The sequence below is a fragment of the Pristis pectinata genome, chromosome 16 (assembly GCF_009764475.1).
Source record: "Pristis pectinata isolate sPriPec2 chromosome 16, sPriPec2.1.pri, whole genome shotgun sequence".
Lineage (NCBI taxonomy): Eukaryota > Metazoa > Chordata > Chondrichthyes > Rhinopristiformes > Pristidae > Pristis > Pristis pectinata.
In genome coordinates this window covers 16706297-16719652 of record NC_067420.1, presented here as the reverse complement: position 1 = coordinate 16719652, position 13356 = coordinate 16706297, and the positions used below count along the sequence as shown (strand labels likewise).

At 38.5% G+C, this 13356-nt stretch overlaps 1 protein-coding gene across 1 annotated transcript in view; it reads right to left on the bottom strand.

The window, feature by feature from the left end:
• nfatc2a (nuclear factor of activated T cells 2a) overlaps window positions 1-6062 on the bottom strand; it is a 137985-nt gene extending 131923 nt beyond the window's left edge. Inside the window, exon 1 of the mRNA XM_052031460.1 lies at window positions 5885-6062. Coding sequence (XP_051887420.1) covers window positions 5885-5945 — 61 coding nt within the window. The 5' untranslated portion in view covers window positions 5946-6062. The remainder of the gene's footprint in view (window positions 1-5884) is intronic.
• Window positions 6063-13356: the final 7294 nt, after the last annotated feature.

Sequence of the window (13356 nt, the reverse complement as noted above, 5' to 3'; positions counted from 1 at the left end):
TGCTTCCATTAATAAATTGTAATTCTTTCTGCTAAAATATTATACTGAAAATACACTGGACTTCATATAATAATATTGAAATACACGACTTAATTCATTTTCTAACTGGAAGTGAATCAAAAGGAAAAGTTACATAGCTCTGTTTCAGGTGGACCATACTGTGGTCTAGCCAATTTTAACCAGTGAATTCAGAATTTGCAGAATGATTTTTTTACCATAATGAAATATTAGTATTTTTCAGACTGAAGTATCACATCAATTCTCTACAGGATTATAAGTGTTATAATATTTAGAAATAAATTATCAGGAAGAGTGATAGATATTTGTTTTGTATAGTAGTATGATAACTGTGACAAAAGAAATACAACAACAGTAAATCTACATCAGTGCTTTCTTAAAACATCCCTGAGGCTTTTTTCACCTTTTTAACCAATAATTACAAAAGGTTAACTTCAGCAAGAATACCATGAGTCTACAACTGAAATGTTGCTTTCCTTTGGAAGATTGCCCAGCAGAATATCAAACTTACATTACAAACTCAGTGACTTGTAGCAGGTTTGCACTGCTAATACAGTACAAGGTACTAGGTACAAAGTTATACAACAGTTTATTAATTTTTCCATTTTGGGAAATTCCTAGGTTTTGATGGAGGGAATATCTGATGTAATTAGATTAACTGTTAAAACGTCAGTGATTGGAAGGTTGTAAAAACATGGGTTATAAATTAATCCTTACATTCACTTCTGTCTACTACAATAGAACTGAATTTTGGAAACATGGAGTTCAACAATTATATCATATATTTCTTACATATGACCAAGGACAAATATCTACCCCATTATACTTTTGCATGATGATATCACCAAAACCATTTCTTTGCAGCATTTATTTGATTCCAGTTATCTGATAAAGTCAGGAAGCAGGTATGGTTCCACAGCCTGGTCAGGAAGCATCCTAATCATTGGAGTTTGATGAGTTATAATCCTAGCTTTGGAGGACATATCAGAATATCACACAGGCTTTTTTCATCTAATTGCAGATAGAAAGTGAATTCTCATGTTTTTTACAGAACTGCCAATGATATGAGCCTCTTGAACATTTGGATGATGCAATATTTCAATTTAAATAAAAATATTGTAAAACAGATATCATTGTGCTTAGGCAGACTACCTACTGAATTCTTCTTGAAATTATTTCTTCAGAAAGCTGAAAACTACATAAGGATTTTAGAAAATCTATCTTAACTTACATTGCCTCAATTACACACATGTCCAGATCACAGGTGATCCTAAGCTATATTTTGGCAATAAGTGGCAAAATTCAGCAAAGAGGCAAAATGACCTTATTTAATACAAACTTAATGTGCCTGAATGCTTCCTTCATATCCCACTTATTATTGAAAATGTGAAGTGCATCTGACCGCAAACCTCTCTGCAAGATGCTTATCTACAGTGGGATTTTTAAGTGGATATAAGCTGTCAGATGTTGCATTTACTTACCTGAGGAGACAAAGACCAAATTATTATGGTTGGCAGTTATTAGCCTTTAACTTCATCCTTCAGAAGTGATTTTGTCTGCAATTTTTAATACTTATGGAATGGGGGTGCTTTAAAGTTTCCAGTTAGGTTTCAGAACCTTTAATTTGGGGATTTAATATGCTGACTTGGAAAGGGGTGACAGTTGCCATTTTATATTTATTGTTTGAAGTCTACTGATTTTAGTTCAGTTCTAAGTCGTCCATAATTACACCTGAAAAACAAGACCAAAAAAAAAATCCTCTTTTGTACATTAAAAAATTACCCTTTCCTGGTTGAAATTATTTTCTAGAGAAAGTAATTCAGTTCACTTCAACAGCTGGTGCATAAAATGTAATGTTTACCCAGAAACATCCCACCCACAAATAGGAAAGAGCTTTTTGAAATTTTTCTTTCTTACAATCCACTTTTATCAGTACACATAAAAAGTAATAAATGCAGCTGTAACCAACATGCTTTTTAGTATTTTGTTTGAAAAGATGTATGTAACATAAACTTTATTTATGCATGAATAATAGATGTTGTACATCCTATGGGATTCTTGATATCTTCAAACTCTGTAAACATCCTGAGTCCCAGTTACAGATTTGGACCTCAGAGGTCAGCATGATCCGTTGTAAGTATCAGAAGTACTCTACGCATCAATATTTTTACTGGGAATTGTGTTTATTTTATAACCAAAATCCCAACAAATACGTTGCAATACATACAAGATATACTCTAACTAATAAACAAGGACTGAAGGCTTTCAGCAAAAGAACTGAGGGGGAGGAGAAACTTTATGACTCAATGATTTGGTATGATTTGAAGCACACTTGCTCAAAGGCACTGAAAGAAGATCCAACAGCAATTATGAAAAAAAAAATCTATCTGCTTCTGAAAGACTATCTTGTAAGGCCATTGTGGAGAAAGGAAATACAGGTGTGATGGGCTGAACAAGTTCATCCTGTTCTGGCAGATTCTATGATCTGTCAAACTAAATGATAGCAAAGGATAGTTAATATTGGTAAGCAGTGTTTAATATTTGCCTGAAATCTAATGTGGTTCATGAATTTCAAAGGCAAAAGGAATATCATGGTCAGAAATAGGAGCAACAAATTGGAATTTCTAACCAGGAAATAGGGGAATCAGCATGGCTCTGGGTGAAAGAGAATCAGAATAAAGTGATGCAATGTACTATAAACTGTAGTTGATGTAATTATGTCTACAATCACTGCTCCAATAGGCAATAGATTTTAAAAGATCAGACAATTTAGGTATCGCTGTTCAATCATTGTGAACTACCTGCCAGTTTCTATAAATAATTTTAGTTAGTTGATTCACAATGGGTTTAACTCACGTATGATATGTTGAGAAAACCATCTGCAGGAGTGACTTGAGAAAAATAAAGTGCAGAATACATTGACATTCAAAGCTTAGGTGTGCCTTGAAGTGTACAACAGAGGGAATAAAATGGCAAGATGCTATGAGATCTTCTCAAGAGAAGTGAAATCAGACCTTTGCAACAGTTGTAACTCACTATAACAAACTGAAATCAGATTAAACTGATAGCTATGTGTTGTGAGAAATGCCAATAGTCAGACTTTACAAGGCCTTCAAGGCCTGACACATGAAACTCCAAAATCCCTTCGGCATGAACCCAGCACCTCTTCTTACACAATACCAAAGAATCCTCGAAAGTTTTGGCATAAAACACTTCTATAACTGACAGGGAGCTTGGTAGGGGTGTCAGAGTGAGGCATGAGCTTGGGTGTCAAGAGGGAGGTCTGATCCTGGTTCAGGCCTGTAAACTGGTAGGGCAAGAATTGGGTCGAAAGATTAGCATGGGAGCTGAGATGGGTGGGATTAGGACTAGGGGAGATTGTTGGGTGAAGTTTGCAAATTAGGGGAAGAGTGTATGGATGGTCTAAGTGAGGACTTCTTGTTGGGTAAGTATGGCTTACTCACCAGCACTGTGGGAGTACCTTCAGACTGCTGCAGTTCAAGGGCAACTTGAGGCAGACAATAAACACTGGTTTGCCAGTTTTAGCCTCAGTGAGGGATGCTCCAATTTTCAGACCACACTCTCAGTGATTCAGATCAGAATGTAAACAACTCAGGAACCCAGCCTCCACACTGACACTGAGCACTTGCTGAGTTCTACTGCTGCTGTGTTTTTTTTTAATTAGAAACCCACTCTTTATACTGTCTATCTCCCCTTTATCATTCAGTCCAGATGAAGGGTCTCAACCCAAAATGTTGACTGTCCATTTCCCTCCACAGATGCTGCCTGACTGGCTGAGTTCCTCCAGCATCTTGTTTGTTGCTTCAGATTCCAGCCATCTGCAGTCACTTGTGTCTCCACCCTATCATCAGTCTGATCTGATTTGTTAATTAAGCTCAATCTTTGTTTAGAGGTGGAAGGGAGATGCAGATTTCCCCTGATGCACATGAGCCAAGAAGAGGTTAAATCTGCAGAGTTCAACCATTCCAATGAATATCCAGTGATTCCTGTTGACAGTCCCTAAGGAGGCTTTCCCAATTTTTCTAGAGCCAAGGGGACACACAAGGGAAAAATGTTTTGTAGGACACTGTTCCAAAAATCTCCACCCATTTCTGTAATTTTAGCATTTATCCAACTGAATGACACATCTGCCCACACAAGCATGGGTGGGTGCATAGAATAAGGCTGCAAGGAGCACATCCATCTTCATTACTGCTTTAATAAAGCTAGCCTTGTCACCCCTGTATAGGACAAGAATCCAATGTCATCAGGTGACAAAAGAGTGAAGAGATAATGGACTGTGTTCCTACTCTGCTGGATTCCTATCTTGACTTAATACTATTTTAATAATTCAAAATAATGAATTCACACTTCATTATTCATGCACTTACACCACATACAGTTCCCTCACGTGCCTTGGCAATACAAATAGATTAAAAGAATGGTGTACATGTAGAATACTTTCTGCAGAATTACTGGTGAAAAGTTGCTGTAAGGTTGCTTATACTTTGAAAACTCCTATGCTACCATATACACTTCTCTTCCTATCTGAGAATGAGACTAGAGTACTATCAATCTATCGAATCAATATTAAAATGTCTACTAGGTTTTATTTGCAACAAAAATTATTGATGGTTCTTCAGTTTGCGGGACACACAAAATTTCAAATGTCTCACGCACTTTGAGAGTCACATTGCTGCTACTGCTTGTCAGAGAAAGTTTGGCAGCAGAATTCAAAGGGTTAATCAATGGTTGTCTGGAAGATGGAAAGGAGCGGGGAGGCATTAATGAAAGATGTTTTAAAAAAAAGCGGTGCCCAGTGAGACATGCAGATAGAGTGAAGGGAGAATCAGGGAGTGTGAATGAGTCAGAGGATCTGAGGGAGAGAGACTGACAGACGTGGTGAGAATGACACGGGGAATCTGAAGGCAGAGTGTGAGAGATTGCGGAATACAGCGCGCTAATCAGAGAGAGACAGACTGGAGACGGAACGTGTAGGCGAGGGAGGGAGAGAGAGAGACTGAGAAATAGCCGGAGAGTGTGGGAGAAGCCACAGGGCTTTCGGATTGGATGAGGTAGAAGTTATGACAGCCGCCACCCACCACGTTGCCGGCAGCCACGCTTCAAAAAAAGTTGGAGTGGTGAGTGTGAGCAGGAGATTGAGTCCTGTGATTTTCACTGCGAGAGACACGACACAGTGCTGTCAAGCGGTCCAGATATTAAAAATAAATTCATTTGGAAATAAACAAGTATCTGCAGAAAGAAAAAGCTACAAAGCCTGTACGTGGAAACATAAAATCCGGCCAAGCAATGTGTATAAACCGCAGATGTCCGGAGACTGGGACGCTATTTGGTGCGGGCACACTTATGTTTTCTTTAGGATGGTGTCATGCACATACTATTTATTGACCTAGTTTCACGAAAGCCGCTAATTCTATATATTTCGCGCTGTCCCATCTGAGAGGAGCCGAGGCGTCTGCAGAGAGCAGCCTCACGTCAGCACTGCCTGGGCAGGCTCCACATCTGGAACTTCTTACAGATGTTTCCAAAAATGTACAGATGCATAATTATCTCAACAATTACTAAAGCTTCCGTTACATTTTATATATTTTGCTAGCAAAAAAGTTTTAAAATGCTAAAGGTTTATGTTGTTTTCCAATGCACAGAAAATGGTATATTCGAAACGCTCATTCATCGTCTTATTAAGAATAATCTTTCCATTCAAAGCAAGGTTATGTCACATTATATCGACCCTGTAACTTTCCCATTAATGTCAATACCAGATTTCTGCATTTAAAATACTTTGAAGTTGTCACTGACTTTCAAAAAATACAGAATGCAGTTTATTCCAGAAAAGGGCCCATACCTTGATCCACAGACCTCATGATGTGATAGGGCACTACTCTGCATGCAGCTCCTCTGAACATTTGCAGGCAGATCTGTTAACATCAGTGTCTCAGGCTGAGCTTTGAGTTGCGGATAAGATTTTCTGCTGTGTGGAAGAGCTGATACACAGGGCAGGAGCAATCCGACAGTGCAGTCGAGTCCCGAGCTTTCCATGCACTGCACTGACTTCCCTCTGTCCCAGATCTTACTCACTACAGAGGGAAAACGCCACTTCCTTCCCAAGGATCAGAGTGTTTATAGTTTCGCTCCAGTAAAATAACGGGATTCCCTCTGTGTTTCCTCCTGTTTAGTCCGTTGCCTTGACCACCCTGGCACCCGTCCCGAGACTGAACTAAGGGGTTTCCTGCAAACTCGTAACTCCGGAATCCATTACGTCGCCACTGATAAATGCCAAAGAATTTTTTGTGGGTTTCTTATTCAGAAATACAAGTGCTTCATTGTCAAACATATTTCTCATCTGAAGGACAAAGAAATTAGAAGGCATTTTAAAAAGGCCAGTCAGATACAATTTAACAGGCCGTGTCTTCCCATTGGAATTTTGAACAAATCGCCCTCCCTTTTACACAAATCCTTTCCTTATATTCATATAGCACCCCTCCCCTTCCCAACACACACTTTTCATATTACTTTAACCTCATCTGAATGACTTCTGATGTCATTTTTTTTGAATTGTGTCTGAAGATTTGGACATTTTGAACAAGATTTTGAACTTCCAGGAGATGATCTGAGAAAACAGACAACAATAATTGAACATCACGAGGATAGGGGAGTAGGACCTGAATTTTGTTTCTGAAGAAAACGGAGCATCAGTGGAGAAATTGTGATCTGAGCATATATAAATCCTAAAAATTAAGAGAAAATGCAGATTCTATATCTTGGACTGAAAACATAAGACCAAAGGGAATGAATGTAAAATTAAAAAGTCATTTAACACTTGTATTTTTGCTTGAACTCTGCAGCACTATCTGGTGTGAGGTCTGAACTAGAAGGCAAGAAAAAGGGGCAGTGGCAATAAATGGGACATTTTAAGATCGGGAGGTTGTAAGTGGTAGGTGCTACAGGGCTCACTGCTGGGGCTTCTCAAGCTATATAGGTGATATGGATGAGGGGACTGAGTATAACATATGAAATTTTTTTTGGCAGTGTGAGGAGGATGCAGAAAGGCTTCCAGAGGTACAGACAGGCTAAGCGAATGTGCAAGGACATGCAGTTGGAAGGTAATGTGGAAAAGTGCAGTCATCCACTTCGGCAGGGTATTTTTTAAATGGTGGGAGATTTAGCCATGTTTAGAGGACCCAAGTGTTCTTGTGCGTAAAGGTTAACATGCAGCAACAGCAAGCAAATTACATGTTGATCTTTATTACAAGAGGATTTGAGTACAAGAGTAGAGACATTTCACTTCAATTATATAAAGGCCTGGTGAAAATGAACCTGGAATATTGTGTTCTGGTGACCTCACCCTACCTAAGAAAGGATATATTTGGAGAAGTGCTTTGCATTGTAAATTCGCAACACTGGTTCCTGGGATGGGTATACTGTACCATGAAGAGAGATTAAGTAGTTCAGCCCTTCACGCTCAAGAAGAAGGAGAGGTGATTCCATTGAAACATACAGTAACATACAGGGCAGGCACAGTAGTGTAGCAGTTAGCGGAACGCTATTACAGCACCAGCAACCCAGTTTCAATTCCGGCCGCTGTCTGTGAGGAATTTGTATGTTCTCCCTGTGTCTGTGTGGGTTTCCTCCAGGTGCTCCGGTCTCCTCCCACATTCCAAAGACATACAGGTCAGGAAGTTGTGGGCGTGCCATGTTGGCGTCAGAAGCGTGGCGACATTTGCGGGCTGCCCCCAGAACACTCTGCGCAAAAGATGTATTTCACTGTGTGTCTTTATGTACATGTGACTAATAAAGATATCTTATCTTAACAAACAATCTGCTGTAGGAACTCATCAGGTTAAGCAGCATCTGTGGAGGGAAAGGAATTGTCGATGTTTCTGGTCAAAACCCTGCATCAGGACTGGCCACATTTTCTACAGTACTTGATGGGGTAGACAGAGGTTTGATTGCCCTGGTTGGGGTATCTAGAACCAAGGGTCAAAATAAGGGGTCAGATTGAGCTGACAAGAAATTTCATCATCCAGAGGTGGTGAATATTTGGAAATCTCTACCCAAGAGGACAGCGGAGATTCAGTTATTATATTCAAGAGAGAACAATTTTTGGAATATTAGAGGTGTGTTATTATGTAGTTATAATAAAGAACTACAGTTCCCAGTAGGCAATGCAAGGGGGTCACATGGGGGGACAGGAAGTGGCTGGAAAAAGGGAAAGCAAGCAGGCTGGTGTTGGTTAATAAAAATGTTCAGATGTTAAACCCACGTGAAGTTTGTCTCTTGATGAAGAACAAACATAACAAAAGGATTAACAAAAAAAGAGAAGCTGAGGTAGAGGATCTTACTGAATGGCAAAGCAGGTAAGGGGGGCTAAATTGGCTACTTCAGCTTCAAATTCTTCTGTTCTTATGAAAACTTTTTCTAGTCTATGCTAACTTCGACAATAACTGTGAGGCAATACTTGCAAAGCTTCCATTGGTCTCTTATATTCCCTAAGTGGTGGGGGAGAATGGGAATAAACTATTATTTTTGCTCTTTTTGAGACTGAGTGACTTTTTTTACAAAGTGTGCATGGGAAGAATATCACGAGCAGCTGCAATGCAGGCTCACGCTTCCACACAGCTATATAGCACACTGATCTTACTCACTGCTTTGTCATATAAATTACAGGCATGTGAGTGAGGTGCTGTCATTATAACCACATTAGACTGCATTCTCAATTAGCCTGGGGGAGAAAGGAAGACTAGAATGGGGAGAAAAGTCTATGAGGAGATCTGTATGAATACTAGGTTAAAGAAAGGATTGAGAAAAATAGAATGAAATTCAAATGCCTCTAATTGCCAATTCCCAAGTATCATCAGCCAATTAAATCAACATATTTACATTTCCTTTAATGCTGCCAAGCATGTCAAGATAAATGAAATATAAAGTGGGATAGATTTCCTTGATTCACCTCTGAATGGGAGTGGCACAGCAGAAACTTTCGCATCTTTTCCATGAAATATTAAATGGTTGGACAAAGCCTAATTAGTGCAGATAGTAGATTGATCTGTGGAAGGAACAGAATTGGTAGACCAAATAACCCTTCACCATTCAATATTTTATCCTGATTTTGCCTATGATTGAACTGAAGGAAATGAAAATACATTGCTTTCGTTTTCATTTTTCAAGTTCAGCTACTGTGGCATTATTGTTGATATTGCTTTCTATTGACTCTTTGTAGGTGGGCCAATATTAATAACGCTAACTACACTCACTTGTAGTTGTAACCCTATGAAAAGCTTGGGAGAAAAGTGGCTGGGTCATTGCCTTTCCAGTGTTGTATTCTGTTTCCTGGTTATATAAATAAATAAACCATTACTTTATAGCATAATAATTCTGATACATTCATTTTAACTATGGGAAACCAACAACACTATAAAAATAATATAGACATTGAAATTCTAAAACTTAAACAGAAAATGCTGCAAGCATTCAGCAAGGCAATTAGACAGAATGGTCATGTTAACATCTCATGTATAGAGTCTTCATTTGACACTCTCCTACTGAAAAGCAAACACACCCTCAGCCCAAGGTCCTAACTGCCCTCTCAAGTGGACCCAAAAGATCTCAATGTGGTACTTGAAGAAAGACAGGAAAGTTCTCTTTGTGTATAAACAAACACTTAGCCATTATTCAATATTCTTAAGAGTTAAATTATTCATTAATGTTATGTTTGTGCTTTGAGAATAGTTGCTATGTTTGTTTAAAAATGTCTACACCTAATAATATGCATTGGCTATAAAGTACTTTGGATTGCAAATTAATTAACTTGGATTATACAGCATCTGTATAATCCAAGCTAATTAATTCAGCTTTCAACAGAATGCATCTTGCAAAAAATTGAAATAAAGATTGTCACGTGTGTGATGGGTTTTAGTGACTTAAAACGTTATCTGAGAAGTTGTGGCAATACTGATCAATAATTCACTTTGCAAAATCAATGATATTGCTTGTCCTATACCTTGTTGGAATAAAGAATAATGTGGAATTTGAGAATTCTTTTTGCGCAATATTGAAAACATTACATGGTTAATGATCAATTACATTTTGTTCTCTTTATATTTATATAAAGTAGAACTGCAATTGTTGTTATGCTTCCTGCCACAGAATATTTGTTTTAACAGATCTATTGACAAAGTTAGGCTTGCCTATTTTTAATAAAACTGAAATGTTTTTAACTACTTTTTGTTCTACTGTAATCCAGGTTTGCATTGAATCTGCCCAATTGAAACTATGATGGCAAACTTACATTTTGAATGTATCAGATGGTTACAACATTGTAGCTTGGTGTTTTTTAGTATTGTCTGAGATTTAAATTAATAGCTTGTTAGTACACTCTATACTGAAGCTATGTGTCATTTTTCATCATATTTTGGTTCCTTAATACTCCCCAGCGGTGCTGTGGCCACTGGGACCTTAAGCTCCTGGATTCCTGAACTCAATCTCCTATCTAACTTTAATGTGCTTTATGATACCTCCGTCTGACCACATATACACGGAAATCTGAACAAATTTTATTTCTATGCAGAAAGTGATTGTGTTCTGGAACTCACTTCCAGTAATAATGGTAGAAACAGATAGATATCAGAGGGAAAATAATTTGCAGGGCTGGGAAGAAAGAGCAAGGGAACCGGACTGATTGGTTTACCCAATCAAGACACAATGGGCCAAATGTCTTCCTCCTGCACCACAGTGACTCTATGAATCCAACTTTAATCACCCAACAATATCTCCTTTTTTGCCCAGTTGTCCTCCTGAAAAGCATCCAGTGATGTTTAACTACCTTAAAGGTACAAAATAAATACATGTTGCATTGGTACTCCACTTGGTCAAACATTCACTGAAAGGGGAAAAAAATTGCAAATCACTGCTGGAAAATCCATCTTTTAAGACAGCATTAACTTCAGCTGTGATGGCGTCCATGGTAACGATATCGCCTGCTGACAACTAGTCTAGCCCATAGTTTACAATGGCTCCCCCTAGAGACTATAAGATGAAATCTGGATTCCTGTCAGTGTACCTGTACTTCCGATAGATTGTTCCAAGCACGATATTTTTCTTGCCAGTACTAATACAAGAAGTTTTCTCCAGTGATAGTATTGTTTCCCTTTCAGTGCCTGATAATGTCTTTTGGGAGTTTGGGCACAAAGAGCTCTGTGGAACCATATGAATATTTACCGGGGATTTCTGACAGGAAAGTTTGAAAATCATTGGTCTAGCTTCACTTGTGAAGAATTGCCACATGGTGAGCTGGAGAACTGTTGCCAATGCTGGTGGAATATTACTCTAGCATGAGTCACTGACTTCAGAAGAGGAGGGAGAAAGTTGGAACTGAAGAAGAAAGTGTGGGGGATTTTTATTGCTTGTTTTATGATCCAAGTTAACAGATACTTCATGCTAAAGTTTTCCCTTCCCTACCATGGATCAGACTATCCTGTCACATTTATAATTCTTGGTACAGTGTACGAGGAGCCAAAACTAATTTAATGAACATCTGGTTAATGATTAGTTGCAAAGCCCTGATATAAATAAATCTTGATCTCGCTCAAATGTGCTCTTGACCCAATTCTGGAATAGCCATTAGTTTTAAAATAATTTTTCATCATTTTGACACAAAATTGGGCAAGTTTCCACTGTCCACAGAGAACATTTACACAGGGGTCCCAGAACCTGGGGGTCTGTAATATCCCCAAATATACATCTGTCACCATATTTCTGAATGTTTATGTATTTAACAATGCATTATATGTGTAGCAGTTAAACACTTCAATGCAATGTTAGCACTGTTTCCCCTTGACTGGCTATTAGTCTTCTGGAAAGCAGGGCAGAAGGTCCCTCCAGTGTGCTCATATTTGTAGACAGACCCCTGAGTAGTAAGGTTTGAAGCTATTAGAATAGTGTAAGGTTATAGTGTGTGATATGTATAAAAAAAGTCTTTTTGTCTAGTTTTTTTTTAAAAAGATCATTGTGGGATAAACATTTTCATTGGAAAAGTTGAGTGGATCATAGCAGATCTTTATTTAACAACATAAAATTGGAATATCCCATTTTGTTCCCTCCAAACACACTTTTCTCGTTACCAGTGGAATCATTTGTAAAGCTGGAATGGGGGAAGCCTGGAGATCGCAGTATGAGTTTTGAATGCTGAAAACCACTAAGTATGTGCCAAGTGGTTGAGACTGGAAATATGTTAAACTAATGTTTGTAACCACGTGGAGACTCCCAAAACAATAACAGTTGTTTTGCCTTCTCTCTATATGTATTGCCTTGTTTTCAAGGAGATTGATTAAAAGTGTCCTTGAGGGAAACAACACTTTCCATAAATAACATCCACCTACATAGCAGTAGCCTACTAATGTTGGAAACAGAATGTGCAGGCATTGGAGAGATCCACAACAAACAGATGATGTTTTCCAAATTTAGATTTTATACAGACTTTTCTTTTAAATCGCTCTACAATTTACCTGGTGTGATTAATGGCCAGTCAAACTTGATCTGCCTTTGGAAACCACAGGACTTCTCATTTCAGGGGGTTACTTAATGTCAGTGACTACTTTTGTCCTCCCTGTGTGCCAGAGTATTTCCTCTGGATTGAGAATGATGCTTCTGTTGGCATGTAACCAATGCGTGATTATCTTTGCTGATGTTCAACAAAAATCTTAAAATAATCCTAGTCTTTAAATAGCATCTTTCAAGTTGGCAGTCCAAGTGAGTTTTCCAAAGCCTGGAAGAAAACTAAAACCCATCCAACCCAAGTGAACTGAGGGGGGACTGGTCAAAGAGACTGGATTTAAGGAGGGTCTTAAGGAGAGGTAGTTAGAGAAGTTGAGAGATTTAAAGGAGGAAATTTCAAAGTGGGGCTTGGGCAGCTAATTTATGAGTGAGCTGAAGGGAGAAGGGAAAGACTAAATGCTGCAGTCAATGGGCTGAAAGGGTAAGGGAAGGAATGGTGGTAGAATTGCAGGGCTTCAAAAACATATAAAGCTGCAGGAGGGATGAAATCATGAAAAGGAGGGAAACACAAGAACATTGATTGTAAATTTGAATTGGCAATGAGGCAAGCAACTTATGAATGAGAGCAAACCCAGTTCAATCTTTATATATGTTTAATTTTCCATCCCCAACATTGTCTTGCAATCTAGCTTGACATTTGGTGAGCATTAGCTGGTATTTTACTCAGCTAGCATTCTCTAACTCCCAGCCTGGATTGTGGATCCAAAATTCTCCCATTCGAGCATGAGTTGCATATTTGAACATGGCCCATCTTGGCTCTACCTA